This window comes from Equus caballus, chromosome 28 (assembly GCF_041296265.1).
Source record: "Equus caballus isolate H_3958 breed thoroughbred chromosome 28, TB-T2T, whole genome shotgun sequence".
Classification (NCBI taxonomy): Eukaryota; Metazoa; Chordata; class Mammalia; order Perissodactyla; family Equidae; genus Equus; species Equus caballus.
The window spans coordinates 47,043,227-47,058,178 of NC_091711.1; the positions used below are offsets into that span (position 1 = coordinate 47,043,227).

Below are 14,952 nucleotides of genomic sequence, written 5' to 3' on the forward strand. Positions count from 1 at the left end.
ATTAGTCACTTACTACCAATTATGCCTTGAGCCTACCTACTCCCTAGTGTTCCTAGTTTGCCCAGCTACCTAACAGTTTTCTACCTTCTTGCCCACTTTATCCCTCCTACTTATTCAATTTTATACCTTACATAGTTCAATGTTAACATTTATTGAGCTAAGCTAAATATATGTCAGACATTGGATTGACATAGACTATTTCATTGAATCTTTCCAACCACCCAATTAAGTAGATATTATACTATTCCATTTTTTAAAAAGAAAAAAAAATTATGGGGTTAAAGAGATGGTTACTTGTCAAAGGTCAAGTGTGAAGAGACGAAAGCAGGAGTCACATCATCTAGATTTGTCTGATTCCAGAACTAATGCTCTTTACCAGAGATTGGAAAATCTTTTCCATAAAAGACAAAATAGTTAATATTTTAGGTTTTGTAGCCATACAGTCTCTGCCACAGGTATTCAATTCTGCCATTGTAGCATCAAAGAAGCCATAGACAATATGTAAATGAATGACCATGACAGTATCCAATAAAATTTATGAAAGCAGTGGGAAAGATTTGACTTGCAGGCTGTAGTTTGCTGATCCCTGCTCTTAACAATTACACTATTCTGTTATTTTTTTCCTTCAATCTCCAAAGTTTTCAGTTCAACAAATATTTATAGCATTGCTTCTAAGCACATGGCACTGACCTTGGACCTGAATGAGAAGAGGAAGACAAAGTCCCTGCCCTGAGGGACTTTGTACATCTATACATCTTTGTACATCTATAGTACAGGCTGATTTTGGAAAGTCAGTGCCAAAAGAGAGGTATTGACTGACTAGAGCTTTACCTGATTGACACATGATCTTTTGGTGGAGTAGGTGGCAATGGCATGAGCTTTCTAGTGAGAGAATCATAGGCAGAGATGGTAAGGCAAAAGTTTCAGATAGCTGGGCCAGTAAAGCAAGAATTTTTCTATCTATCGTCACTCATCTTCCATTCTCTTTTCCAGCATTCACTTACTTCCTCTTTTCCTTGCCAAAATCATACTTTAGTCCAAATCCTTTTACTTTGCACCTCACTTACTTTCTCTCTTCCTTTCCTTTTTCCCCCTTCCTTCTGTCCTGTCTTTTTATTTTTACTTCTTTTTTTTTTGGTGAGGAAGATTGGCCCTGAGCTAACATCTGTTGCCACTCTTCCTCTTTTTGTGTGAGGAAGATTGTCGCTGAGCTAACCTCTATGCCAATCTTCCTCTATTTTGTACGTGGGACACTGTCTCAGCATGCCTTGATGAGTGGTGCATAGGTCCGCACCCAGGATCCAAATCTGTGAACCCTGTGCTGCTGAAGCAGAACATGCAAACCTAACCACTATGCCACCTGGCCAGCCTCTATTTATTTTTACTTCTTGATTACTGAATCATTGCTGATCCAGTTCTTCCACAGTGGGCTCAAAACACAAATTTCACCTGAAGTTTAATTCACGTATATCAACATGGTGGCATGTTCATCTAAGGCAAACAATTATATAACAGTAAGAAATGCTATTTAGCACAAGTGAAATATTAACTTAGTTCTGTCAACCCAGTCAAGGTTGAAATCCTCTAGTTGATTCCGGGCAGTCAATAACACCCACTGTTTGGTCAATTTAATATCCTTTTTTTTCCTGATACTTGCCTATATTTCTAGTTTGTCCTGTTAACGTCTCTCTCTCTCTTTTAATCTTCTTCCTTACAATTTTTGTCTTCCTTTCTTCCATCCTTCCTCTTTCTTGTACTTCCTGGATTGTTGTACTTCTTCTAGAGGCATGTTATTTCCTTTCTCTTTTCTGAAAATATCTTTAAAAAATATTCTGTTCATTAATTCAACTAATGTTTATTGAGCAATTACCACATAGTAGGTCCCTTTCTAGCTGCTGGAACACATTCTGGCAGTAAACGAAATAGATAAATAACAATAAGCAAAACAGGTAAGTAAACTATGATATAGAAGGTGTTAACTGCTATGGATAAAAATTCCAGAGGATCAGGAATTTGGGGGATGTGTTACAATTTTAGAGATTGATAAGGGAAATGAGAGCTCACTTGAGCAGAGAGTTGAAGGAAGTAAGGAAGCAAACCATGTAAGTATCTGCTGGGAGAGTGTTGAAGGTGTTTTATGCAAAAGGAACAGCATGTGCAAAGTCCCAAGGCAGGAGGGTACTTCTCCTGGTGGAGGACAACAAGGAGGCCAGTGAGGCTGAAGCACCATGGAGGAGGAAGAGACTAGATGTTATCAGAAGGCGGGCAGTGTCACCAACTAGCTACCCCAGGAAACTCAAGGGTGGGTTTGGATATTTTAACTGTTGTTCCAGATTGTTCTTTTTCCTTTTGTTATGTTAAGGAGATGCAATCACCAACCTCCCTGAACCAGACCAAGCCTAACCAAAGAGCTACACCTATGACCTCTGCCTTACTTTTAACGCTAAGATCTCTCTAGGAGGAACTTAGGCCTTATTGCCATCACCTGCAGTGTGTGTGGAAGCATGTTTTCCAGCTGAGTCTGCGCAAGCCAATACCCACTTCTCCCTTTTGAATATTCATTCCCTGTCCAAAATAAATGTCCCTGCTTTCCTTTGTTCGGGGACGCCATGACTCTGGAAATGATTCCGCGTGGCCTCCTATTTGCCGCATATATACTTTACTTTACTCTGTGAGACAGCTGCCCCTGGTGGAGAGTGTGATTTAACTCACCAGGAGAGAACTCACTTCGGTTCCATAACAGGAGGAGGAGGAAGCCAGACCGTGTAGGGACTTTTCCATTGGAAGAACTTTGGCTCTCACTGAGTGAAACGGAAATCCTTTACAGGGTTTTGAGCAAAGTGAAATGTTGACTGATGTTTTTAAAGAATCTAGAAAGTTGGGAGGCGAGAGAAAAAAAGAAACCAATCAGGATATTGCAATATTCCAGGCAATAAATCTGAATATCATGGGGAATGATTTCTGGAAGAATCAGAGTAGTTACGTTTGTTTTATAATTGAAGACAGAAAACTAAGGGGCAAGATCAGGATGCATGACCATAACACTTTACTATCCCCTGCTTCTCAGGCAAAAATTGGGAGATTTTGCTGGGATAGTGAAAAGAATTGCTAATTATTTTGAACTGCCTAACGCCTGGCACATAGTAGGCACACAGCAATACTTGTGAAATGAATGAATGGGTACGGCTGAATTACAATAGCAGGTCCCTTGCTTGGGTATGACTCATTTCTTCTGCATCCTCTGGTGGTACTTTTGGTGTTTTTAAATTTCATTTAGCAAATAACATCAAATGCTCCACATTATTAATACACTCCTACTCTTCAAATGGAAATGCAGAGGGTATGTATTTACACATTTTAAGTGGCCCCACAGCAAGGTGTCCGTCGTCCTCTATCACAGCGTTATGAACTGTCTTCAGTTCCGTTCGTGGCTACTTCTCTCTCTCCGTGGTCTGGGCTCCTTCAGGGTCGGGATCAGCTCCCCAGCACAGGGCTTGGCAACGCTGCTTCCTGAAGGAAAGTACACAGACAAGGGAGAGGGCCGGGGAACGAACCACGCGAGTTACCAACGCCAGCCAAAGACCCTTGTCTACGTCCTGAAAACTATATTCATTTCCCTTAGAAAAAAACAATTCTCCCCCTACTGCTGCAGAATTTCGCTGCTTCTTGACTTCTGACTGTGTCTGAAACCCTGGAGGGGCTGGAGCAGCGTACTGTCACCCCAGGAAGGTGCCCGGTAACGGACCTGGCATCACCAGGAGAGGATCACTAAGGACTGGGAATGGAGCTTTCAGGGTCTGAGACGTGCAGGCTAGTGACAGACAGCTCCAGTTCCCGGGGGGCGGGGCACTGATCAACCCACTGCAGAAACAGGACGCAGGTCTTCGCCTTCTCCTGTCGCTAGCTCCCTTCCCGGCCCCTCACCTGCTGCCCTCAGGTCTGGGCCCTGCGTGTATCTCCCCGTCAGGGTGAGCCTGTCCCTTCTCCCTCCCCTTCAGGGTGAGCCTGTGCCCCCTCCCTCCCCTTCAGGGTGAGCCTGTCCCCTCTCCCTCCCCTTCAGGGTGAGCCTGTGCCCCCTCCCTCCCCTTCAGGGTGAGCCTGTCCCCTCTCCCTCCCCTTCAGGGTGAGCCTGTGCCCCCTCCCTCCCCTTCAGGGTGAGCCTGTCCCCTCTCCCTCCCCTTCAGGGTGTGAGCCTGTCCCCTGCCCCCTCCCCCTCAGGTGAGCCTGTCCCCTGCCCCCTCCCTCCCAGGATGAGCCTGTCCCCTCCCACTCGCCCTCAGGGTGAACCTGTCCCCATTCCCCATCCCTTCAGGGCTGCCCCTGCTCGAATCTCCCCCTCAGGGTGAGCCTGTCCCCGTGCCCCCTCCCCCTCAGGGTGAGCCTGTCCCCGTGCCCCCTCCCCCTCAGGGTGAGCCTGTCCCCGTGCCCGTTTCCCCTCAGGGTGAGCCTGTCCCCTCCCCCCTCGCCCTCAGGGGGTGAGCCTGTCCCTCTCGTCCCTCCCCCTCAGGGTGAGCCTGTCCCCGTGCCCCTGTCCCCTCAGGGTGAGTCTTTGTCCCCCACTCCTTCTCTCAGCCCCATCACCTCCCGGCGTCCCTCTCCCCTCACCCAGCACTTCCGCCCGCGCCCCCTCCCCGCAGGCGGGACTTCCGCCCGCGCCCCCTCCCCTCGCCGCTGCGTCCTCTCCCCCGCCCGCGGCGAGCCTGGGCGCCTGTCCCGCGCTCCCCCGCCCCGGCCGCTGGTTGCAGCGGCGCAGAGGCGGCGGCCTCGTCCGGAGGGTGCGGGGCGCGCTGCTCCTCGTCCTGCTCCCGCTCCTGCCGCTCTCCTTCCTCCCGCTCCTCCTCCTCCTCCTCGCCGTTGCCCAGCTCGGCGAGAGCCGCGAGCGGCAAGATGGCGGCGCCCAGGCCGCCGCCCGCCCGGCTGTCCGGCGTCATGGTGCCCGCGCCCATCCAGGACCTGGAGGCCCTCCGCGCGCTCACGGCGCTCTTCAAAGAGCAGCGGAATCGGTAACGCCCGCGGCGCGCGCTCGGGGGCGACCGGCGGGCGGGCGGGCGAGGGCGCCGCCTCCTCCCGGGAGGGCTCGGGGTGGAGGCCTCTGCGGTCGGCCGAGGGGCCTCCCCGCGGGTCCTGGGCCCGCGTCCTCCTGCGGCGGCCTGGGGCCGGGACAGGCGTGGGGTCGAGGCCCTTGGCCGCCGGGGACCCCCTTCTGTGCACTGAGCAGGCGCGAGGGCGGCCTGTACGTGCAGGGGCTGTGGGAGGCCGTGGCGGGGACAGACCGCCGAGGCCCCGGAGCCCCGGCGCAGCTGGTCCAGCGCGGAGACACGTGCCGGAGGAGCAGGGTGCAGGGCGCCTGAGGACCAGCCGCCGAGCGGCGGGGCTGGGCTGGGCCGGCCCCACCCCCCGCCGGCCTGTCCGCCGGGCTGGGCCGGGCCGGGCAGTCCGGTTCCCGGGGCCGCGCCTCCTGTTGGGTGCAAGAGCCCCGGGCCAGAGGGGCAGCCCCGCTCCGCGCCCTGCCCTCGAGCGGCAGGGCGGCCGGGCGAGACGGTGCCCACCAGCCGACAGAGCCGGCTTTGGTTCCTGGCCCTACGAGCTGTGCCTTATTGGGCACTTCCTCCAAGCCTTACATTTCTTGCCTGAAACGGGAACGTAGTACACAACTTCATTGTTGGATTGTACAGAGGAACAAATAAAATAAAGCGTGTGAGAATATAAACTGTGACTCTCTCAGTCAGTGCTTGTTTGATTTCATTCTAGTTTTCTCTGGGCCTCGTCTTCTCAGCTATTTCATGGGAATAGTGTTGGAACAGTACCTCCTTGGTGGGGTTGTTAGAAGGGTTAAATGACACAATGCACGTTAAATATTTAGGACATACTTGACACATAGTGCTAAATAAATGGTAGCTGACATTGTCATCATTTAATACATTTCTTGATGGTCCCCCCCGTGCCACGTTTTGTGCTAGGTGATGAAGTTGAAAAATGAAAAGTCCTTTCCTGGGAGGTCCTGTTCTGGGGAACCGGCAGCTAATTCTACAATCATGGGGTATGTACAAAGAGGAGAGGGTGCATTGAAGAAAGGGACAGCTAGATTTGGTCCGGCTCATCCCTAGAGGTCCTCTTGTCTTTAAACCAGACACTTTGGTCTAAGCTCTTCTACAGGGCACTGCTCCCTGGGCTTTTTGGGAGATATGTTGGTTGAATGAATGCTGCAGTGTATCTGTAACATGATGGACCCTCCATTAAGTCGATAATCAGTCATCAATCGTTTGTTGAGCAGTTACTCTGGAGCACGTTCTTTGCTAGGGGCTGAATGTGTAAAGGTGAATGTGACGTCATCCCTTTTTTCAAGCATGTTAGGGAAATTGCTGTGTAAACAAATTGTCATGGAGGTGTAGACAAGAAGAGGTGGTGGCACAGGGAGAGCTTGCTGATCTGGTGGATCGATTGGTGGGCCAGGAAAGGCTTCAGGTTACTTTGGCTGCATGGCTTACAGATGAGAGACCTAATTAGAACAGTGGATGCAAAGGGACCGTATGCTGACTTTGCAGGGTCCCTGAGAGGATTAAATGAAATAACATGGGTGAGGTGTCTGGTACAGAGGAGACATTCAAACATGAGATCACTTTTTAGAAGCTGTAGGATAAAATCCAGGACCCTGAGCCAGTTTACAAGGCCTTTCTTGACTCAGTCTGTTGTGAGGGGAGTTAATGGGGAACCGTTAGAAGGTTTTTTCAAGGGAATGACATGATAAGATCTGCCTATTGGAAAGATCTCTCTGGCTGACATTGTAGGGGATAAATTAGAGAAGGTGAAGCTAGAGGCAGGGGACTTTTTAAGAAGCTGATACAGGGCTGGCCTGGTGGCCTAGTGGTTAAGTTCACACACTCCGCTTCAGCAGCCCAAATTCCCAGGTTCGGATCCCGTGTGCTGACCTAGCGCTGCTTGTCAGGCCGCACTGTGGCGGCATCCCGCATAAAATAGAGGAAGATTGGCATAGATGTGAGCTCAACAACAGTCTTCCTCAAGCAAAAAGAAGAAGATTGGCAACAGATGTTAGCTCAGGGCCAATCTTCCGCACACACACAAAAAAGACACTGATACAGAAGCCCAAGTGAAAGAGAAAAGTACCAGAATTAGGACATTGTTTATGGAGGTGGATAGGATAAACGTTGAAAAATATTTACAAGGTTGAATGGACAGGACTGCATGGATTGGATTGTTGGGGAAGAGTGAGGAAATGGAGATGTTTCTCATATTTGGCTTTTTCTGCAGCAGTGTCTTTGTTCCAGGCAGAGTTTGGAGACCAGAAAAGGAGACCTGAGGTTCAGGTCTTGGGATGGGGAGGCGGATAGTCGTGTGGTGGTGCAGAGAGCTCTTCATGAGGGTTTGTAAGGACAGGCTTCTGGTTCTGTTCCTGCCACTGCATTGTTTTTTCATTTGGACACATCACTAGTTGCCCCTCAGAGGGGTGTCATGGAGTTTGGACCAGAATCCATCTGCTCTGAAAGGATCCCTCCAATGTAGGTGGACCCAGAGGGAAGATGGACCAAGGTGCCAGGAGCTGAATGGAACATAAAGTGGAGCAAAATGAGGCCTCAGAGTAGCAAATAGAAAACCCCAGAAAAAGCAAAAACAGACTGAGGAAAGCACGAAAGTAATTGATGGGACAAAAAGTAAGAATCTTACCTGAAATAATATATTTTGTGATCCTTACCAGATTTTGATGCTGCAAAACAAACTTTTGTTTGTGGTGGCTGGAGTAATAGAAGTGTCATGTAGTGGGAAGAACTGTGACTTGGAAACCAGGTAGACCTGGACAAGATCTTGGCTTATCTCTCTGGACTTATTTCTCATCTTGAAAATTGGGATGATATTGCCCACTTTGCAGGATTATTGTGAGGATCTCTAATAATATGTATTAGAGATACACAGTGTTTTATGCATAGTAGATGCCATTTATTTAGCACCTGCTATTAAAAAGTAACTGGGCTGTAAGTGACTGAGAACCCAATTGTGTTTAATCTCCTGCCTTATAGAAGGCAATTGAAGCTATTTCACAAAGGTGATAATTTATTTTAAGTTTGGGATTTCCAGGGAAAGTGGTCCCAGGATCTCATTACAATTTTTAGCAACCCTCAAGTATGAGAAAATTCTCATATCCCATTACAGTGAATTTAGATATGGTGACAAAGTCTTTGATACTGTATCTTTCAAGAGGAGGAGGTTAATCCTCTCCCCTTGAGTGTGGGCTGAACTTAGTGACTTGCTTTTCAACAACAGAATATGGTGGAAGTGATGGTATGTGACTTCTGAGACTAGGTCCTAAAAGGCATTGCAGCTTCCTCTTTGTTCTCTCTCTTGGATCACTCTGACAAAGCCAGCTTCCAGGTCATGAGGATGCTCAAGCATCCGTGGAGAGAGATCTCTGTGTGAGAAATTGAGGCCTCCTGCTGATAGCCATGGGATGAGCAATCTTGGAAGTGGGTCCTCAGTCCCAGGCAAGCCTTCAGCCATGCGTGCAACCTCCTGAGAGACCCTGAGCCAGAACTACCTCACTCAGCCACTCTCAGATTCTTGACCCTCAGATCTGTGTGAGACCATAGATGTTATTGTTTTAAACTGCTTAGTTTTGGAGTAATTTTTTTTACAGCACTAGATCATTAATATACCAATCTAAATTCTTTGTGCTCTGGATTAAATCCGTATTCTATAACCCACTTCTTGAATAGTGTCTTAATCACTAAAATCCATAAAAAATTATTGTCATAAAATATCAGTATTAGGATACTGCTCAGCTATTCTCTGTGCAAGGTAATTGTTTTTCTTACCTATTTTAAATTTGTTTTATACCTTTTGTTTAGTGTACATATTTGCATTTTTAGCATTTATTTAACCAGTGATTTTTCTTGCTGTGCTGTGGGTCTTTGCAAGTCATGTTAAATTCTTTCTGGAATAAAGTAAGATATAGATACATTAAAAATGCTATTTTTGGCCTTTTCCTGGAGGTTTTAGTTTCCAGTCCTTTAGTTACCATCACCGTGTGTCTCTACGTGGTCTGTCTTTGTGATGTATCCAGAGTCCCCTGTTAAAGCGTAGAGCCAGTGAGATTCATTGTCATACTGTATGCCTCCGCTGTCCATTAAGTAGCTACTCGCTACATATATTTAAGTTAATTAGAAATAAATCAGATTAACAGTTCTGCTCCTTACTTGCAGCAGCCACATTTTAAGTACTCAATAGCTACATGTGGCTAATGGCTACCTTATTGACATAACAGACGTGGGCTGTTTCCATCATTGCAGAAAGTTCTGCTGGGTAGTACTGCTCTATAATTTCTTTTCTTTCTATAGGGAAGATTATGTTCTGGTACTTGAATATATGAAATATTGTAACACTTGGATACTACTTTCTGTAATTCTTCTCATACTTAAACTGATACCTCATTGCTCTTCCATTTGATAAGCTTCTTGAATAAAGTGAACATATCGCATTCATTCTGTTGGTAGCATCCAGTATGGAGTCTGATAATTGTAGGTGCTTAAGAAATTCTTGTGGAATTTCTGCTATTTGTATAGCTTATTATTCATTGTGCATCCTTTGTCTTTTTCTTATATCCTTATGTAGACCTTTTTTTTAGCTTCTGTCAATATGGCTTATTTTTCTTGTTTAATCTGTGTTTAGTCAAAATTGTTTTTCTGTTTACTTCTGTCAAGGTTTCGTACATTCAATTTAGTAGTGCAGATATTTCCCTCCATACTTCTGAACTTTTTACCTTATAAATTCTATTTTCCTTTACTGATATTTTATACTGGTTCCTTATTTATTCTCTGTCTCCTTCCAGAATGTAAGGGCCATGAGGCAGAGATGTTTGGCTTTTTTGTAATTATCCTGTTTGGATAATAATTCTTGAGTTTGATGTCTTTCTTCAGTTTGGGAAATTGTGAGCCACTATTCAAATATTGCTTCTCTTCCATCCTTTCCTTTCCTTCTGAGACTCTTCTTATACGTGTGTTAAACCTTTCACTATATTTTATGTATCTCATAGACTCCTTTCTGTATTTTCTTTCTGAGCTTCTGTTTGCAAATTTTCTACTAATCTCCTTTCTAATTCTTTAATCCTCTTTTCTGCTCTATCTAATCTGCTGTCATCTATTGTGTTCTTAGTTTCAGGAATTGTATTTTTGAGTTATTGTAGAATTAGTTTGATTTTTTCCAAGTAGATTACTCTGTTGAAATTCATTTTGTCGTTTACCTTCATGATGATATTAATTATAGTTATTGTAAAGAATATGCCTGATAAGTTTCTATTGTCAGTTTTTGTCTTTTTGTGTTTAGTTATTTGGTCCTGTCTTTTTTATTGAATGCTCAATGTTGTGAATGAAAAACGGAGGCCATTTTCAGATATCTTCCCTTTGTAAAATATTTGCAAACTCAAAAGCAAAATCAATTCAAAAACTGTTTGTTTCAACAAATGGTTGTGGAACAACTTGATATCTAATTGGAGTAAAATAAAACTTGACCCAGACCTTGCACCATTCACAAAAAAATATTTCAACGTGAATCATAGACCTAAAAGTAAAACCTAAAACTATAAAATCTTGAGAAGAAAACATGGGAGAATATCTTTTGTGACCTTGAGTGTAGGCAAACATTTCTTATCCAAGACATAGATAAAACTAACCATGCAAGAAAAAATTGCCTTTATCAAAATTAAAAACTTATGCTCATCAAAAGACACCATTAAGAAAATGAAAAGGCAAACCATAGACTGAGAGAAAGTATTTGCAATACATGTATCTGACAAAGGACTTGTTTCAGAATATGAAAAGTGCTTCTATAACTCAATAAGAAAAAGAAACTCAGTTTAAAAATTGGGACGAAAACTTTTATCCGTTACAAAGGAAGACGTATAAATGCAAACACATGATAAAGTACTCACCATCATTAGTCATTAATGAAATGCAAATTAAAACAACAATGAGATACCACTTAATACTTTTTAGGGTGGCTATTACCAGAAAAATGGAAAATAAGTGTTGGTGAGGATGTGGAGAAATTGGAACCCTTGTGCATTGCTGGTGGGCATGTGAGATGGTGCACCTACTATAGAAAACAGTTTGGTGGTTCCTCAAAAAGCTAAACACAGACTATGACCCAATAATTCCACTCCTGGTATATGCCCAAAAGAACTGAAAGCAGGGAATCAAAAAGGTACTTGGATGCCAGTGTTCATGGTAGCCTTATTCACAATAACCAAAAGATGGAAGCAGCCCAAGTGTCCATCAGCAGATGAATGGATAAACAAAATGTGCTGTGTACACACAGTAGGATATTATTTAGCCATAAAATGGAATGAGGTACTGACACATGCTGCAACGTGGCTGAACCTTGAAAACATGCCAAGTGAAAGAAGCTAGATGTAAAGGGACAAATATTATTTGATTCCACTTATATGAAGTTCTTAGAATAGGCAAGTTCATAGAGATAGAAAATAGATTTGGGGGAGGCGGAGGGAGGACTTGTTGCTTAATGGTTCCAGAGTTTTTATTTGGGGTTTTAATAAAAAGTTTTGGAATTAGCGATGATGGTTGCACAACATTGTGAATACAATTAAATCCACTGAATTCTACTTTTTTTTTTTTTAAAGATTTTATTTTTTTCCTTTTTCTCCCCAAAGCCCCCCGGTTGAATTCTACTTTTAAAAATGGTCAAAATGGCAAGTTTTATATTCAGTATATATTTTACCACAGTTAAAAAAATTAACACAGTCATAGACTGCATAACGATGTTTCAGTCAACGATGGACTGCATATACGATGGTGGTCCCATAAGATTAGTACCATATAGCCTAGGTGTGTAGTAGGTTATACCATTGAGGTTTGTGTAAGTTCACTCTGTGCTCACACAGCAAAGAAATCCCGATCGTTAAGCAACACATGACTGTAATGTAATAAACCAGAACCCACGGAATTATGCACTTTAAATGGGTGAATTGTAGCTACGTTAATTATATCTCGAAGCTGTTATGAACAAACAAAACCATAATGAGATACCTCTGCATACCTATTGGAATGGCTGAAATTAAAATGACAGCACCAGAATTTGGCAAGAATGTGGAGCAGCTGGAATTCTCATACATTGCTGGTGGGAGGGTAAATGGTACAACTGCTTTGGGAAACATTTTGGCCGTTTTTTATAAAGTTAAACCTACACCTGCCTATGACCCTAGGTATTTACCCAAGAGAAACGAGCATATGTCCACAAAAGACTCGTAAAAGAAAGCTCATAGCAGCTTTCTTGATGATAGACAAATATTAGAAATAACTCAGATGTCCAGTGGAAGAATAGCTAAAACCATTGGTAATTAAAATGAATGAACCACCAGTATTTACGGCAACATGGATGAGTCTCTCAAGCACACTGAGTGAAAGAAGTCAGTCACAAGAGTAGGTATCGTATGATTTTATTTTTGTCAAGTTCTACAATTGGCAAAGCCAATCAGTGTTTGTCAAAAGGGGTTGGAGATTGCCTGGAAAGGAGCGTGAGGGAATTTTCTGGAGTAAAGGAAGTGTGCTGTATCTAGATGGGGATATTGATTGCCTCTTTGCATGCATTTGTCACAACTCATTAACATTTATGATGTGTATTTCAGTATGTAAATTATATCTCAGTTTTCTGCATGTAAATTATTACCCTTCTGCTTGCCACCTCCCAGAAGAACTTATTTGAGCTCAATCTCAGCCAGCATGGTTGAAGGACTTGGAGGAAGTATCACTGGCCTTTTTTGCTTGCTATTTGAGAGTTATCACTAGTAAAACAATATTTTTGAGTTGTAAAATTTGCTGTTAAGAAGAGAGAATTGAGCATTGTGTTCTCTAGTGTCCTCAATATCTTGGGAGCTAATTGGGTTTTCACAATTTTCGTCTGTGCCGGACAGTGCTATTTCCACAGCCTGAGATGAGCTGAGGTGGTTGATATGTGAATGAATGCAATGCCTGAGAGCAAATCTAGAAAAAATGGAGGTAGTCTTGGAAGGATGAGGGAAGCAAATAGAAGATGTGGCACTGGGAATTTCAGCTCATTGGCCACTGAAGATGGCAGTTTAAGGGTGCTTTTGGGATCTTGCATTGCAGGGATAGCCATTAGTATCTTATCACCTGACTGGTTTGGGACCTGTGATCTCCTTACATGGAGGGGGAATTTACCCCAGCTTTTTGTGACCTCTGAATAATACAGGGCTCCTTGTGAGTCTGTTTTGCAGAATGGTTGAAAGAGTTTTGTTTTTTAAAAAACAATTTGTGTTTTGGGGGGGCTTTTTTCCCTCTCCCCTCTTCTGCCTTGAAATGCACTGGTGTGAAATACTGATGCCTTTTTGGACTCGGGCAGTGGGTTGCAGAGGAAAAAGGCTTTTGTGAAGCATAAGTCTAGTTTCAAGTCCAAGTATGTATTGCAACTTACTAGCTGTATGAATTGGCAAATATTTTAACTTCTCTGAGCATCAGTTTTCACATTGGTAAAATGGGTGTTATAATAATGCCTGCATTGTAGGGTTGATATAGGTATTAGGGTGTGCTGTATGTAGAGTCTGGAATGGTGCCTGGTACATAGTTGGTGCCCAGAAAACCCCAATATTATCATTGCAGGCCATAGTCATAGGAGTGAAAAGAAATGAAATGTGTGGTAATTCTTGAGAATTTTGCATATTTTAAAATAGTGCTTGTAATGTCTTTAATTTCACCTCCATTCCATGATCAGTTTCTTGTTTTAATAGGCTTTTGGAACTGTCTCTGAAACTTTAGAATAAGAAACATATAATAACTTAGTGGAAGAAAAATGGTTTTTCAGATCCAAAAGATGTGGGCAGTAGTTTCTTGCCAAAATTTTAATTCCTTGGTAGAAAGGTATTTTAGCAATATTAAATAATCTTAAAAAGCTATAAGAATTTCCAATAAAAAAGTGAATACTTGAAAATAATGTTATGACTGAAGCTGAGAAATTTAAATTTTTCATGGAATGACTGCTTTGGGAACTGACATTTAAAAAAGCTATACTTGTATACTCAAAAAAGGAAATTGAAGCTTTTGTTAGCTTCCATCCTAGTGTTTTTGGTAGTTTGTTTGCTTATTTTTAAACTCTTGACAAATCAAAACCAATAAAATATATAATAAATGTTAACGCCTTTATGGAGGGTGATATAACAGATAATTTAACAAGTATCCATGTATTTCAGTTAAGAAATGAACAAATGTTAAACTTTTTTCTTGTTCTGTCAAATTCCAAAACGTTACTGGTACTGTTAACGTCCTCTGTATTAGAACAAATTACCCCACAAGTTAACGTCTTGAAATGACAAACATTGATTGATTGATTTGTGAGCAAGATTGGCTCTGAGCTAACATCTGTTGCCAATCTTCCTCTTTTTGCTTGAGGGAGATTGTCCTTGAGCTAATATCTGTGCCGGTCTTCCTCTATTTTGTGTGTGGGATGCCACCACAGCATGGCTTGATGAGCCAAGTATAGGTCCATGCCCAGGATCCAAACCCATGAACCCCAGGCCACTGAAGTGGAGTGCGGAACTTAACCACTATGCCACTGGGCCAGCCCTCACAAACATTTATTTTTTTTCACACAGTTTATGAGGGTCAGGAATCTGGAAGTTGCTTAGCTGAGGGGATCTGGCTTAGTGTCTTTCACAAGGTTGCAGTCTGTAGTCTTCTGAAGGGCTGACTGGGGCTAAAGGACCAGATTCCAAGCTCATGGATTCCAACCAAGGTCAGGCATGTGGCTTTGGGCAGGAAGCTTTACTTCTCACTACTTGGACCCCTCCTGAGGGCTGCTCGTGACATGGCGGCTGGTTTGTTGCAAGCTAGTGATCCAGGAGAGTGTGCTCAAGATGGAAGCAGGAGTGTTTTTATAATCCCGGAAATGATGTACCCTTACTATTGCATGTTCTAA

General features: G+C 43.7%; 1 protein-coding gene and 1 long non-coding RNA gene across 4 annotated transcripts in view; one reads left to right on the forward strand and one right to left on the reverse strand.

The window, feature by feature from the left end:
• Nucleotides 1-2,640: 2,640 nt before the first annotated feature.
• Nucleotides 2,641-3,724, reverse strand: LOC111771001 (uncharacterized). The gene is made up of 2 exons (XR_002804502.2): nt 3,353-3,724; nt 2,641-2,870 (listed from the first exon to the last, which is right to left on the reverse strand). It is a non-coding gene; the product is annotated as an uncharacterized lncRNA (long non-coding RNA).
• A 374-nt stretch (nt 3,725-4,098) lies between these two features.
• The window catches only part of ATXN10 (ataxin 10), a 189,936-nt gene continuing 179,082 nt past the window's right edge, over nt 4,099-14,952 (forward strand). For 2 of the 3 annotated variants that reach the window (XR_011433567.1, XR_011433568.1), the window contains exon 1: nt 4,397-5,003. Coding sequence is in view for 1 of the 3 variants with exons in the window: in XM_023631242.2 (XP_023487010.1) it covers nt 4,888-5,003 (116 nt within the window). In the remaining 2 variants the exon portion in view is untranslated. Of the gene's footprint in view, nt 5,004-14,952 lie in introns of all 3 variants that reach the window. The other variant, XM_023631242.2, reaches the window with a different exon arrangement.